This window comes from Cynocephalus volans, chromosome 11, assembly GCF_027409185.1.
Source record: "Cynocephalus volans isolate mCynVol1 chromosome 11, mCynVol1.pri, whole genome shotgun sequence".
NCBI lineage: Eukaryota > Metazoa > Chordata > Mammalia > Dermoptera > Cynocephalidae > Cynocephalus > Cynocephalus volans.
Window position 1 is genome coordinate 101,046,380 of NC_084470.1, and position 14,534 is coordinate 101,060,913.

Here is a 14,534-nt window from a genome sequence, read left to right on the forward strand (position 1 = left end):
CAGGAGGCTCTCCTGGCCAAGGTCCTGACCATAAGGGGTTTCTCAGAGCCCAGCTCTGCAGGGTCACCCATCTCAGCCCCTCAGGACTGCCAGAGAGTCCCCCATTCCACCTGGGTGGTCTCACTCTGGCTCCTTGGTTGATCTCTGGTTCCAGCGGCTCTTTTGAGTTGGGTGCTGTGTCCCTAGAACAAAGTCTTCCTTTGTCCAGTCAGCTGAGCATCCCTGTTTGACTGGGCCAGCTCACAGCGACTGTCTCCTCACTCCAAGCCCCACCTGCCCGATTCTCAGATGGCCAGCATCTTTCTGCCTGAGATGTTCTGGTTCCTGCGAGCCCAGCCCCTGTGACTGCTTCTGACTCTGGCTCTAGGACACAGTCGTCCCACCGTGCCCCAGCCTCTGACTCTCTGTTCTTCTCCCATGGGAGACCCCAGTCTCCGATCAATCCCTTCCCTACGTTAATCCTTTCCTTTGATGTACGTATGGGCTTGGCTGACCTTGAGAGTTCACATAACTGACAGTGAATAACCAACATACCCACCGACAGGGCCCACTTAGAGGGGACGTATCTGCCACATTTTCTCTACTATTTAGTCCCTTGTTCTATGTGTTGTGACTCTGGAGGCTGTCATCTGTGTGGTACAATAAGCACTATAGGCTGAAAGTTTGTGTTTCCCCAGATCCACGTGTTAAATCCTGACACTCAATGCGAGGACATTAGGAGGAGGGTGTTTGGGAGGTGCTCAGGTCACTTGGGTGGATCCCTCGTGAGTGGGATCAGCGCCTTTGTAAAAAGAAACAAGTGAGCACTCTCGTCTCTTTCACCACAAGAGGACACAGTGAGAAGACCAAGAATCAGGCCCTCATAGACACCAGATCTGCCGGCACTGTGATACCGGACTTCCCAGGCTCCAGAACTGTGAGAAATAAATCTCCGTTGCTTATAAACTGCCCAGTTTGTAGTATTTTGTTGTAGCAGCCTGAACCCACTAAGACAATGAGGTTGGAGAGGAGAATCCTGGATGGCCTCTGCCGTCAGTGCCATGTCTGAACTTCTTCTCACGTGGCTTGGGTCTTTGGAAAGGATGTCAGTCACTTGCTAGTGGCAGCTGCAGGAAGCAGGGGGCCCACGGGTGGGGGAAAGGGTGACAGTTTGGAGTTGCTTAGTTGTGAGAGACAGGTGTTGGCTGCTCACAATTTTGGGAGGCCTGCATGCTTGGCTCACCAGGTGAGTGTAGGACTTTAGGAGAGGTGGAAATGAGGGTGGAGTGTCGCTCTGGTCACTGAGTACCGTCAGGAGTCGTGAAGGGTGATGACGCTCCCACCTCCCTGCTGTGCTCTGAGCAGAGCCTGGGGCCGTGGGCGTGCGGGAAGATGCTTTAGTGAAGCCTTTGCACTATATTTATATTTTATAAATTTATTTCTACATACATTATTTCATTTATTGTTTACTTATTAAATTATATATAAATTTATATATTTATTTACCTACTTATATATTATTTATATTTATATAAGCCTAATATAAATAAAAGTAAAAGAACAGTGTACTGAAGCCCTCATATATTATCAATTAGGTTGGACAATTCTTAATATTTTGTTATATCTGTTTTCTCATTTCTTGCTGAAGAATTTTTTGCTAAAATGAATCACAGAGGGCTGGCTGGTTAGCTACGTGGTTAGAGCATGGTGTTGTCACACCGAGGTCAAGGGTTCAGATCCCTGTACTGGCCAGCCACACACACACACACACACACACACACACACACACACACACAATAAATAAATAAAATAAAATAAATCACAGATATACGGACGTTTTGCCTCATATTATGCATCTCTGTAAAAGGACATTTTATTACACAGGCACAGCACTATTATCCCACTTAACAAAATTCACAATAATTCTTTAATCACATCTAATAACCAAAATATATTCAAATTTCCTTGATTGACTTCAAAATGTATTATTACAGTTGGTTTATTTGAATGGAGATTCAAACAAGGTCCTCACCTTGCACCTTTTAATCTAAGGATCTTCCTTTTTTTCACACCATTGAATGATTAACAAATAATTGGACTTTTAAAAAAGAATGCTGGCAATATGAATTTGCTCTACATGTTTCTCAGTCTAATTAAATCTCACGCAGAGTTCCCATCCTACCCAGCTTCCTTCTCTCGCCAGGACCACACAGAATGGTTGACAAGGCACCGGAAAATGGGAAGAGGGTGTCTAATTGTCACTTTGCTGTGGTTGCTGTCCAAGCCTGGCCACCCTTGGTCCTGGGAGGTGGCCTCTTCTGCTCCTGGGCCTGTTGGCTCCAGGACTGTCTGGTTGGAAGCCTCACGTTTGGGTCTGTGTTTGCTCAGATCCGTTTCTTTCCCTGAGCCCCTGCCTGGGCATGGGAAGCCAGTCTCCTTCCTGGCCTCTAGGAATCCCTCCTCAGCTACTCCTTGCTGCCTCCCAGGGGACCAGCTTAAAGAGAAGAAAAGCCAGAAGGCAAAGGCATTTCTTCTTGGGTGGCCTCTGTTTGTCACAGTCATCCCCTGAGTCCATAGCTTGGCCACCTGGTAAAACTCAAGGTCTTGGTGAATTATCCTACATATTAAATAAGCAGCTTATTGGTGGAGAGAGGGGAAGGTTGCACCCTGTACCTCTCCAAAAGGGACCTGCCGGGCTGGAATTTCACATCATTCATTCAAACATTAATCACCACCTCCGACCCTCCATCTTCAAGCAGATTTCTACAGATTTCCTACACTGTCATCTTGCTGCCAGTTTCTCTGTGCCTCAGTTTCCCTAACTAAAATGGGATAATAATAGATACATACTTTATAGGATTGTTATAAGGATCTCATTATATACTGCATGAAAGCACACAGAACAGTGGCCATTTCCTAGGAAAACATGTCATAAATATCAGTGATCATTATTGTTTTGTAGTTATTGTTAGTGGCAGAGTTTGGGTCACTTTTGTATATCTTGAGCCTTGCCTGCTGGGCTTCCCTTTAGTCCTGATCAATTTCAAGCCTAAGGTAGAGGATCCTGAGGTGCAGCAAGATTCTCTGAGTTTGTCACCAAGTGTTCCTTTTGGCCAGTGGGGAGGGGCACTGCTTCGGAGTTTCTGCTGGAGGCGATGGCTCTGTCAGTAACGACAGAAAAGCAGGTGGGAGCTCTCTGGGGTTTGAGAAGGTCCTTTGGTTCTATGCACATCATAAGCCTTCAACTTAGACTTGTTGAATTGAATCCAGTTCAACAAGGAAGAGAGGATTAGGAGATGAGAGACATGATCTGGTGATGAAATTCAAGCCAAAATCATCCTGCAGTCAGAATTATTCTGCTTGTGCTATGGAAGGGACTGCTGAGAAGTCTGTTCCAGAACTTCATGGATACTAATGAGTGGGTTTGCACAGTGGACTTAGCCAGTGGGCACAGGATGCTCCTGTTTGGCCCCTTGGCTCCTCCTGGCCACCTGGAGCGGAAACCCTCACTATCCCAAAGGGAGTGGGGTGGGCTCTCAGGGGATGGAGTCACTCCCTTCAATTCTGCTCCATAACTCAATCAATAAACATTTTTTAAGCACCAACTACATGTCAGGATCAGCGTTTGCCCTGGGAATTGCAGGAGGAGATGCAAAGATGAATGAGACAGGTCTTTGCCGTCTAATGGGGGAGACAGATCCATGTACTAGTAAATAGTGAAAGCAGTGTGACATAAGTGTGGTAAGAGAGGTGTGGGAAGCTCAGGCTAGCCAAGAGGACAGAGGGTTGATGCTGCCTCAGGAAACAGAGCAGGTTTCGTGCAGGCTGGGTAGGAATTCGCCAGTCGGAATTTCACTTAGCCACTCCTGCAGTAAGTACTCACCAGGCATCTGCTATGTTCCAGGCACTGGGTGAAGTGCTGGTAATGAGAGGAAGGTATTCCTGGTGGGGAGAACAGCATGAGAGAAGGTAAGAGGACAGGAAAAGATGGAACCTGTGTGGAGAAGCCTGGCTGTTCTGGAGGATTCAGAGCTTTGCCCCAACTTTGAGCCGTCATGCAGCCCCACAGGACCTGCTATCCCCTTGCTTATTCCTGTCTTCTGTTCCACAATCCTGACTGTGTTAAGCAATATGGTACTTTTCCTTTCTAAGTCAGAGGGAAATAACTTCAGGCTACTTCCCAGCTAGGGCAAGATCCTTGGACTCCCCTAGGTTCAGGTTGCCTGGCCTCACCTACCTCACCCATTCCCTGGACTGGAAGGACTCCGAGATCTCTCTGGACAGCCAAGAGACACCTTCTGTGGCTGCTGCCAGCAGTGGGCCAAAGCACCTTGGCATGCAACAGCTTGTGGCCTTTGCACCTGTACCCTCCCCACCCAGGGTAAAGAAGAGATGGCCAACAAGTACCACGGAGGCCTAGGTGGTGTCCTCTACGGGGAATATCCCTGGGTGAGCCTGGAAATGTTCCTGTGGAGCTAGAAACTAATCCAGATGCATGGCTGATGGAGAACAGTAGGCGCCCTCTTCCACCTGCATTCTTGAAACACTTACTACTAATTAATTTCCGAATTACACAACAATACACTTCCTAATCATGCAGGGGAAGCATAACAGCTATAATGGGGTTGTTATCTATTGCACAAGTGATTTAGGTAAATGCTGTATCAGAAATGAGAGAGGGAGGGATGAGGGGAGGAGAGGGGAGTAGGGGAAACCAGAGAGAGAGAGAGATGGACAGACAGACTGAGATTGAAAGGAAAATCCTGGCTGACAAGACCCTTCTAACCTTGGAGTGAGGCTGCTGTCTGGGGACCTCAGCAACCCTTCAAGAGATATGCAGCTGTCTCTGGGCTTAGATAGGAAAGGTTACTTGGGAGCCCTGCCAACTATGCAAACACCAACATGAAAATGTAAATAATAACATGCAGACTCGATGCAAACATAATTACAGCCCAACATTATGAGGAGAGGGACTCACTGGGGACTGGCCACGTCTTCACATCTGAAAGTTCCATTTTGCATTGTACTCTGCATAGACTCTTGTTTCTCTTTTTTTCTTTTGTTTTTACTGCCATGTGGAAATTTTTTTGTTTTGTATTTATACCAGGTTGGACAGCACACTAAAATGAGTGGCTTTCAATCAGGTTGGAAAATCTGGGTTATCAAATATTTATTAGGCTTGTTAACATTACTGAGCACCTACTACATGTTGGGAAATATGAGAGGCAGTAGGGCTGTATATGGATAAAACATGACCCCTGCCTTTGGGTGTGTCACCACACTCTGAAGAGAGACAGGTGTGAAAACAAGTGGCTTCAATATGCGGTGACAGGAGCAGGGGTGGAGACAGGGATAAGGAGCGCCAAGGGCACACGGGGACATGAGGTCTGTCCTGGGCCTCAGGCAAGGCTTTGTGGAACAGACGAAGTGTGAAATAGGAGTGGTCTCCAGACTTCCCTAGATCGTGAGGGCCAGGCAGCCCTTGCCCACCCTAAGCGTCTGGGTTACAGATAGAAGTTCAGGTTGGAAGTCTATAGGCAACAGGTGGTTATCCTGAGTGGGGGGTTGTATTTGCTACATCTGTCCATCCATCCGCTGGGAGACAGGACTGCACCAGTTATTTGAGCAGAAAGAATTTAAAGTAACCCATTGCTAACTAATATAAAGTAACTGAATGGATAAAAAGAGTAGTTCAATGCATCATGGAGGCAACAACTTCAGGAAGCTACTACCTGTGGGGCTGAGTGAACGAAGGGACGAGTTTGGAATGTTTAAAACTTAGGAAATTAGAGGAGAGACCCCATTGAACAGAAACTCGGACCTCTGAGGAGCTGGTGTCTTGGGATGGGGAGGCTATGCCATGAGGAGGCTGGTTCTACCAATGTAGCCCAAATTGCAAGGCATATTCAACTGCTGCTGGCACCTCTGTTGACAGAGCCTGATGGGGAGCCTGGTGGCACCTTCTCACAGCAGACATAGATCAGAAGGCAGTGTCGGCCCAGGAGCTGAGAGTCAGTCACTCGACACAGAGTTCTGAGCACCCACCACACATCAGGCACTTTTCTAGCCCTGGAAACACATCAGTAAACAGAACAAATACAAAAATCCCTGTTTTTAGGGATTTACATTCTACTTGAGGGAAACAGAGTAAATTATATCGTATATTTAACACATTATAAGAAGGGAAATAATGTGTGTGGGGGGGGCAAGGGTTCAATTCTAAATAGAAATGTCTGGAAAGGCCTCTCCGAGAATATGATCTTTGAGTAAAGACCTAAAACTGGGGGGGTGGGGAACGTGCTGTATGGGTATTCAGGAGAAGAGCACTGTAGGTAGAGAAAGCTCAAGAACCCAGGGATGACACGTTTGAGGAACAGCGGAAGAGAGGTGGAGAGAGAGAGCAGGACTGGACCACGTCAGGCCTTTGGCCACCACAAGGACTTTAGGTTTTACTTTGAGTGAGACAGAAGTTGCTATGGTTTGAATTATGGTGTCCCCTCCAAAATCATGTTGAAACAATCCCCATTGTGGTGTTAAGTGGTGGGGCCATTTGGGAAGTAATTAAAGTCCCAAGGGCTCCACCCTCACGAATGAATTTGTGCCTCATAAGGGCTGGAGGGACCTAGCGAGGCCCCTTGTGCCCTTCCACCTCCAGCCGCATGTGGACACAGCAAGAGGGCCCTCAGCAGACAGCGAACCTGCCCGGCGCCTTGATCCTGGACTGCCCAGCCTCCAGAACTGTGAGAAACAAATGTCCATTATTTATAAAATACTCAGTCTCAAGTATTTCGTTATAGCAGCACAAACAGACTAAGACAGAAGTCATTGGAGGGCTTGGGCCAAAGAGTGACAAAGTCCTGCTTGCATTTTATCAGGACCATTCTGTCTGTTGAGTTGAGAATTGAGGTGAGGAGCAGCAGAGAGACTGTCACGAGGCTGTGGCCACCACGCAGGGTGTGGACAGGCAGTGGCATGGACAGGCTGGAGCCATGGAGGTGGTGAGGAGTGGTCAGATTCTGGACACGTTTAGAAAAGAGAGTTCATAGGACCTGCTGTCCTGTTAGACATGAGGTATGAGAAGAAGGGAGGCGTCAAAGATGATGACAGTATTTCTGGCTGGAGCAAGTGATGGATGAAGGTGACACTCGGGGGGTTTTGGGGGCTTTTTTTGGTGTCTGGCCAGTACGGGGATCTGAACCCTTGGTGTTGGTGTTATCAGCACGGCACTCTCCCAAGGGAGCTAACCAGCCAGTCCTGAAGGTGACATTAATGGAAGTTTTTTTGTTTGTTTGTTTTTAATATTTCCACCATCTATGATGGCAAAGTGATGAAAAAGACTTTGTTTTAACTCGTTAAGAGAGGATTAATGTGGAGAATGCAAAGTCATAATAACCTGAGGTGAGTAAATCATTTTTCTGAATAACTCAATATTTATAGGTTTTCTTTCGACACTACTATGGCTCACACAGGGGTAGAAATCCTTATTCCCCAGATAGGCCCTGGGAGTTGAAGTGACTTTGTATAATCTGGGGCTCCGTTTTCTCACCACACACCTATTTCTTCTAGATGGTTTTTTGGCTCCCGCTATGCACAAGTGGGTGGCCTCCCCATTGCTGGCTACCAAGGACTTGTCTGTCCCCATCTTCACCAGCTCTACATTCTCCTGGGTTTCCTTCTCAGTCTGCTTCTCAGCCTTCTTAATGCTGCCAACTTCCAGATCCTTACCCCTTCTCCAGCCCAAGTATCTCTGACTTGGTCTTAAATTTCCGACTGTTACTGGACAAGGTTCTTGGATTCCAAAGTCATAGAAATGAGCACCGCACGCAGCAGTAAAGCAAGCGATGGTTTATTTAAACAAAAGATAGGCTCGTGCATAAGGATGGTAGCTGCAGGAAGCTAGCCCCCTGAGGGGAGAAGTTCAGATTCTTTACAGGGCAAGGGGTGCAGGCCAGTGTCATCATTCTGCACCTCTGGAGGTGGTCCATTCTGTTCTTCCTAGTTGCAGCAAGGGCACGTGCTCAGTTAGCACTTTGGTCCTGGCACCAGCTCAGTAGGTCCAACATGGTGGTACTGCTAACTCCCGGCACCCCAGGAGGGTTGTCGTAGCGGTCACCTCGAAGCTTTGTGCACATGCAGTAGTTGGGCTAGCTGCCTGGGGGAAGTCTGTGGTTAAAAAAAGTTGCTTATCTTAGCTTGTGAAAATAGCTTACCTGGGTGTGCAGGATTCTTTGAAAATAGGGATGAGGGGCTGAGTCCCGTCCCTATCCTGTCACACAGTTGCCTTCTGGGGCTCTCCATGAGATTGTCCTGAGGATATCCGAGATCCTCCATGTCCACAACTGAACTCATTCGTCTCCTCTCACACCTGACTCCCCCTCCCATCCTTGATGCCACCACCCAGACAACTGGCTGCAAATGTCAGTCCTCTGACTTCTTCCTCTTCATCGTCCTCATGACTAGCCCAGCATGGACTCTTGTCCTTCCCACTGCTGGAACCCAGGCTACTCCTCTGTCTCCCCTGGCCTGCCCATGTGCAGAGGCCTCCTAATCAATTCTTCTCCTTTCAAGCTCTTGCTTCTCGGTCTCCTGCATTGGCACCTACTTCCTAAAGCACTGGTGAATCGTTTTCCCCCTTCTCAAAACCTTCTGCTATGTCCTGCTGCAGCAGAATTAACACCAAACTCCTCAGCATAGTACCCAAGATCTCTCTTGGGTGGGTCTCAAGCCATCTTTCGAGATTCTTCTCCAGTTTCATGACTGTGTTTTAACCACCCAGGACAAAACTTGTTCTAACTAAAATCACCAAGTGTGCTCACACATTTGCTGGGGCTATTCCTCCAACTTGTGCACTCCTGTTCTCCTTCTGTCTCTACAAATGCTCCGCCCACGCTGCATCATCCCCTTTGCAGGAGAGCAGGATGGGCCACCTCCAAATATGCCTCTTTGGCATAAGGACTATTTTAAGAAAGAGAGGCCACAGGAGAAGCTCTGAAAACAGCAGTTGTCCTTTTGTAAGGAAAATTTACAGCTATAAAGAGAATCTCCATTTGTGAGGGTGTCTCCCTTTTTGTACCTGGAAGAGAAAGATAACTCTAAACCACTAGAGACTCTTATCAATGGAGAAGGCAATGACTTAAAGCTGCATAACAAAACTGACTGGTTTACTGTGCTTTTCCCACTCACCTCCCCATGACTGGACTTCCTCACACCTTCTTTTCTTTATTTCAGCTGAAGATGGTGTTTAAGGCTGAATTCAAAGCCACCTCTTGGAGATTTACTCATTTCTGTGGTTGTGTACCATGTATATATACATGAGGTGTATACGTTAATAAGCATCTGTTTTTCTCTTGTTAGTTTGTCTTTTGTTACAGAGGCTCATCCCAGCTAACAACTATGAAGGGTAGAGAGAAAATTATTTCCTCCTCTACACCTTCCACACCCACTCAGGAGGGGAAAAGAAGTGTCTTCACTTCTCTCCAACATGTCAAAACCCCAAAGTATGTCCTATTCAGTCCAAGCCTCCCAGCCCGGCAGAGAGAAAAAGCCAACCCTGGGCCAGAGAGGAAGGGTCTGCAGGGACCCAGAGCCACTTGATCCACTGAAGCCCACCTGCCTGCCCCATGCACCATTTCAGTTCAGTCCAGAAAGATGGTTTTCCATCCTGTCTCTTGCTATCTCTGGAGAAGGACCTGCTTCCCCAAAGTCTGAGATGGACAGGCTCTTGCATGGATTAACCAGTAAGTTTGCTGTGTTTAGCCACATGTGCAAAGCAAACCATTGCAGACTGAAGGAGGGTTGTGGGAAACAAAATTATGCCATTGCAAAATATACTTTTTGGGCGTGTATTGAGATGGCTATTTGAGGGGCTGCAGACACAGGAATAGCTCTGAAAAGCTGTCCTTTGGGGAGAGTTGTATCTGTAGAGAAAATCTCCACTAGCGACGTCAACAGCAAGTACAGAGGCTTTCTCTGAGGTCCCCTCATCTGGATCTAGGAAAGATTAACTCACAGGAAAAGGAGATTAAAAGTCTGACACTTTTAAAGGTCTGACAGAGAAACCCTTACTGCAGGCTGCCATCCATTCTTTCTGAGGACTGTGACCCGCATGGCATGACAGCCTTTGTTTACTGTGCCTTTCCTCTCCTCTCCCTCCCATGACTGCCACCAAGCTCCAAGCCTCTATCCCTTTCTGTACAGTATAAAAACTTCAGCCATCTGGCTTTTCTTTGATTCTCATATTTTGCATGGCTCCCATGCACACTTGTGTGTAATAAATTTGTATGCCTTTTCTCCTGTTAATCTTGATGGATTTTGGACGTGACTGGCACCATGGTGCACACGATAAGCACAAAATAGCCGCTGACCTCGTCTTCCACTCCGGCACCAAACCCCTACCCCCTTCCCTTTACGAGAAGCCTCCTGACTTAAACAGAAACCCTTTTGCTTCTGCAAGGGTGCAGTTCTCCACCCTGGTCGTGTAGTTTCCACATTAGCATAATGCCCCTCCTTGATGGTATCAGCCAGCACTTGGTGCCCTAAATAAGCTCTACCACCCCCACACCTGGTGCTGCCTTCCATTTTGAGGGCAGCTCTGGGCTGCCCATCACTTTGAGCACAGCCCGGCAGATTTTCTTCCTTTAATAAAGCTTGAATGGTACCTGGCATCTTGGCTCACTTTCTTTCATTAGGATGCCAAAACCCGGGAAGGGTTTTGGCTGACGTTGTTGGATGATCCCCTCTCTCTTGGGGTGATTGGTCCTCAGCCGCCCTTCCCAGACCTGCTGAAACCGGGTGCCTCCGAGACTCTCTCCTTTTGCCATTTCAGACCAACGCATCCAACACCAGCCTCAATTCAGGGTGAGTCATTAGGTCTGTCCTGCCTACTTCTACAGTTCCCCTGACTACTCTCTATGACTCCAGTCTCTATGAAGCCCAGGCACCTGACAGAGGGAACTCTTCTCGTGCCCGCCAGCTATTGGAGGATGCTCCATTAGCTGGTTGGTGGCTTCTCGCTCGAAAAGAAGAGGCACACCAAGGAGGACGCTCCTTGGTGGCATTTTTCTTCTACCAGGACAGCCCGTTTCCTTTCTCACCCTCTACATGGGATCCCCCTAATCCAAACCTCCACACTGTACTGTACTCCATGCTCTACACCTCTGGGCCATCTCCTGGCCAATTCCTTGGCCTCCAGGGAAACATTAAAACTCGAATGCCTTGTTACAATGGGTCCCAGTGGCCACAAGATGGCACTCTCTACTTAGATACTCACGGAAACGGCAAAGGCTGGAGATTCCTTATGATCCAAGCCTCCTTCATCTATCTCTGCTTTCTCTCCCTGTCAAAACTCTCCTAAGTCTCAAATTCTCCTAGCACACGCCCGACCTCCCCTTTCCAGACTCAGATTAATCTTTTAATCCATCAGACTTCTTTGCTACCCATACGGGGCACCTCAACTACCTCCACATGCTCCAAATCCTTCACCAGCCCCTCCACCTTTTTCCTCTCTTTGTCCTCAGCCCCGGCTCCTTTATATCCTCCTCTGTAAAGTGGCTGGGATGAAGGGAATTGTCTGAGTCCATGTATAAGGAGCAGGTATGGATGGCAGCCCAATGACAGGCAGACAAGGTACATGCTCAAAATAATAGGCGGCCTGTGAGAGCCATTGCTGTTCCTTGCATGGACCCAAATCGGAACTACCAAGCCAGCCACAGAGATCGGGATCTCCAGGATAATATCACACACCTACTTCATGGTCTCCAAAAGGCTACTCACAAGTTAGTCAATTATGACAAGCTTAGAGAGGTCACACAGAGATCCACTGAAAATCCCAGCGAGTTCCTAACCCACCTCTCTGAGGCTTTACATAAATACACACATAGAGATCCAAACTCCCCTGCAGGCATGGCCCTTTTACATTACCTCCTCAATGCAGCTTTCAAGGTTTTTAACAACAGAGAGGAGGAGCAGAGAAAAAATAAAAGGATTGTTTTGAAAGAGATCAGGCCAAATACCAGCTCCTGGTTAATGCCATCTGTGGTTCACATACTCCAAAGCCAGCTACCTGAAGGGGCAAGCCACTCGGGAACTGCTTCAAATGTGGTCAACCAGGCCACTTGGCATGGGTCTGTTGTAACCCCAGGCCTCCTCCTGGGGCCCTGTCCTCACTGCAAATGACCAGGTCACTGGGAGTTGACTGTTCCACTCTCCAGGGAGGGAGTGGCCCAGTCCCCAACCTACAGACTTTGGCTTCATGGCCATCCCTACCAGAGCTTCTTGGCTTTTGCCTGGGAGGAGGACTGATGATGCCCAGGGCCTGAGGCCCCCACAGAGATCACCACACATGAGCCCAGGGTAACTCACCTGTAGCTGTAGCAGGTAAGCCGATCTTTTTTGCCGTTGATACAGAGGCCATTTACTCTACCCTTCCTGAATATGCAGGACCAACAACCCCGTCTCTATCACAATAGTAGGGGTGACAGGATCAGAATACAGCCCACCGATCACTCAATCCCTTTCCTGCACCCTACATCACACCCAGTTCACACACAAATTATTAATAATGCCTCAATGCCCAGTCCCCTTACTGGGATGGGACATTCTTTTCAAATTCAAAGCTACCCTTACCATAAACACTTTAACCCCAGCTACAATACTCCTGTTACAGGCCACACCCAGACCTGGGCTCTGGGGCTTCCACCTTCCCCTCCCCCTTGGACAAGGTTAATCCCTATTATGGGACACTTCTTTTCCCTCCATTGCTATGCACCATTCCCCTATCCTTGTTAAATTGCAGAAACCCTCTTTGTTCTCTGATGTCCCACAATACCCCATCACTAATAAATACCTAATAGGGTTAAAGCCCCTTATAAACTAACTCTTTACTTCGCATCTCTTATGGCCTACCCACTCACCTTTTAATACACCCATCCTTCCGGTTATAAAGCCTAATGTCTCATACTGTTTAGTACAGGATTGATCCTGACACATGCCATTCCCAACAACCTACTTTGACAGTTTTGCCCCAGGAATTTCATGATAGCCCTCTTCTTCAGCCAGGCCTTAGCTCAAGACTTATCTGAACTTCCCCCAACCTCTAGCACATTAATACAATATGTGGATTACCTCCTCCTTTGTAGCCCCTCCTATGAGGATTCACAGGCCCACACTGTTGCTCTCCTTAATTTCCTGGCCTCCAGGGGATATCAAGTGTCCCCAGCAAGGCCCAAATTTCTTCTCCTTCAGTCACCTATTTGGGAGTCCACCTCACCCCCAATACCAGAGAAATAATGATGGATCTCAAGAGCCTGGTTTCTGAACTCCCTACTCCTACCACAAAGGGTGAAATCCTTTCTTTCTTGGGGCTTGTAGTGTATCTTGGCCTGTGGATTCCTAACTTTGGCATCCTAGCAAAGCCACTTTATGAGGCAGCCAAAGGGGACCCTGCCATTCCCTTAGATCCCACAAAGCCCATTCATTTTCCCTTCCAGAGAGTAATAGCCACTCTCCTCGCAGCCCCAGCTCTATCCCTCCCAAATCTATCTCATTCTTTTATCCTATACGTCACCAAAACCCAAGGATTGGCAGTCGGGGTTTTGGGACAAAAGGCAGGAGATATTTCCTCCCCGGTTACAAACCTCTCTAAACAACTGGACACCACAGCTTGAGAATGGGCCCCTGTTTACGGACCTTGGTGGCAGCTGCCCTTATAGCACAAGAAAGCTCTAAACTAACTTTTGGACAACAGTCAAGACCTTCTCAGCCATAAGGCCAAGTCAATTCTCTCCCTTTCCCACCTACAACTTATTCACCTTACTTCCGTTGAAAACTCCCAGTTCTCCTTTAAACCTTGCCCTCCCTTAAATCCAGCTACTCTCATCCCAAAACACTCATGACCCTTGAAACAAAACTGCATAGAGGCTTTAGACCTCTTTCTCAATCCCTTTCCACACATCTCCCCACATCCTATTACGTGGTTCATAGACGGGAGCGCCACCTCCATGTCCGCGCACTGGGAAGGTTATGCCATAGTAAATCTAACACAAGCTATTGAGGCTGCACAACTCCCAAAGGAGGTTGGGGTTATACACTGCAGAGGACACCAAACCTCCAATGACCCCATAGCCCAGGGAAACAAACTGGCAGATCTAACGGCAAAACAGGCTGCTCAATCACCAGCCCCCACTCTTCCTGTCCTGCTCAGGTCCTTCTCATGGCCCCTATGTCCTTATCCCAATATGCACCCCAAGAAATACAACACCTCCAACAGTTGGGGGCACAGAGGAAGGACAACTGGTATACTCTCTCCGGTCGCTATGTCCTCCCTACTACACAAACAGAGCAAATCCTTTTAGATCTCCATAATTCAGTTCATATAGGCTATGAGCCCCTACTACGTTTTCCTCAGCCCTTATATTACTCTCTCCACATGGCCAAGTTGCTTAAACAAATCACTCAAAATTGTCCTTTGTGTACTCATGGCCCCAATCCTTTCCCACCCACCAGCCCAGAGGATACACCCTTGGCCAGGACTGGCAAATTGACTTTACTCACATGCC

The 14,534-nt window shown here is 47.8% G+C and overlaps 1 protein-coding gene across 1 annotated transcript in view; it reads left to right on the plus strand.

Annotated features, from left to right (window-relative positions):
• The first annotated feature begins 4,371 nt into the window (after positions 1 to 4,371).
• Positions 4,372 to 14,534, plus strand: part of LOC134390168 (HHIP-like protein 2) — a 125,506-nt gene continuing 115,343 nt past the window's right edge. The window contains 1 exon segment of the mRNA XM_063113436.1: positions 4,372 to 4,428. Coding sequence (XP_062969506.1) covers positions 4,372 to 4,428 — 57 coding nt within the window.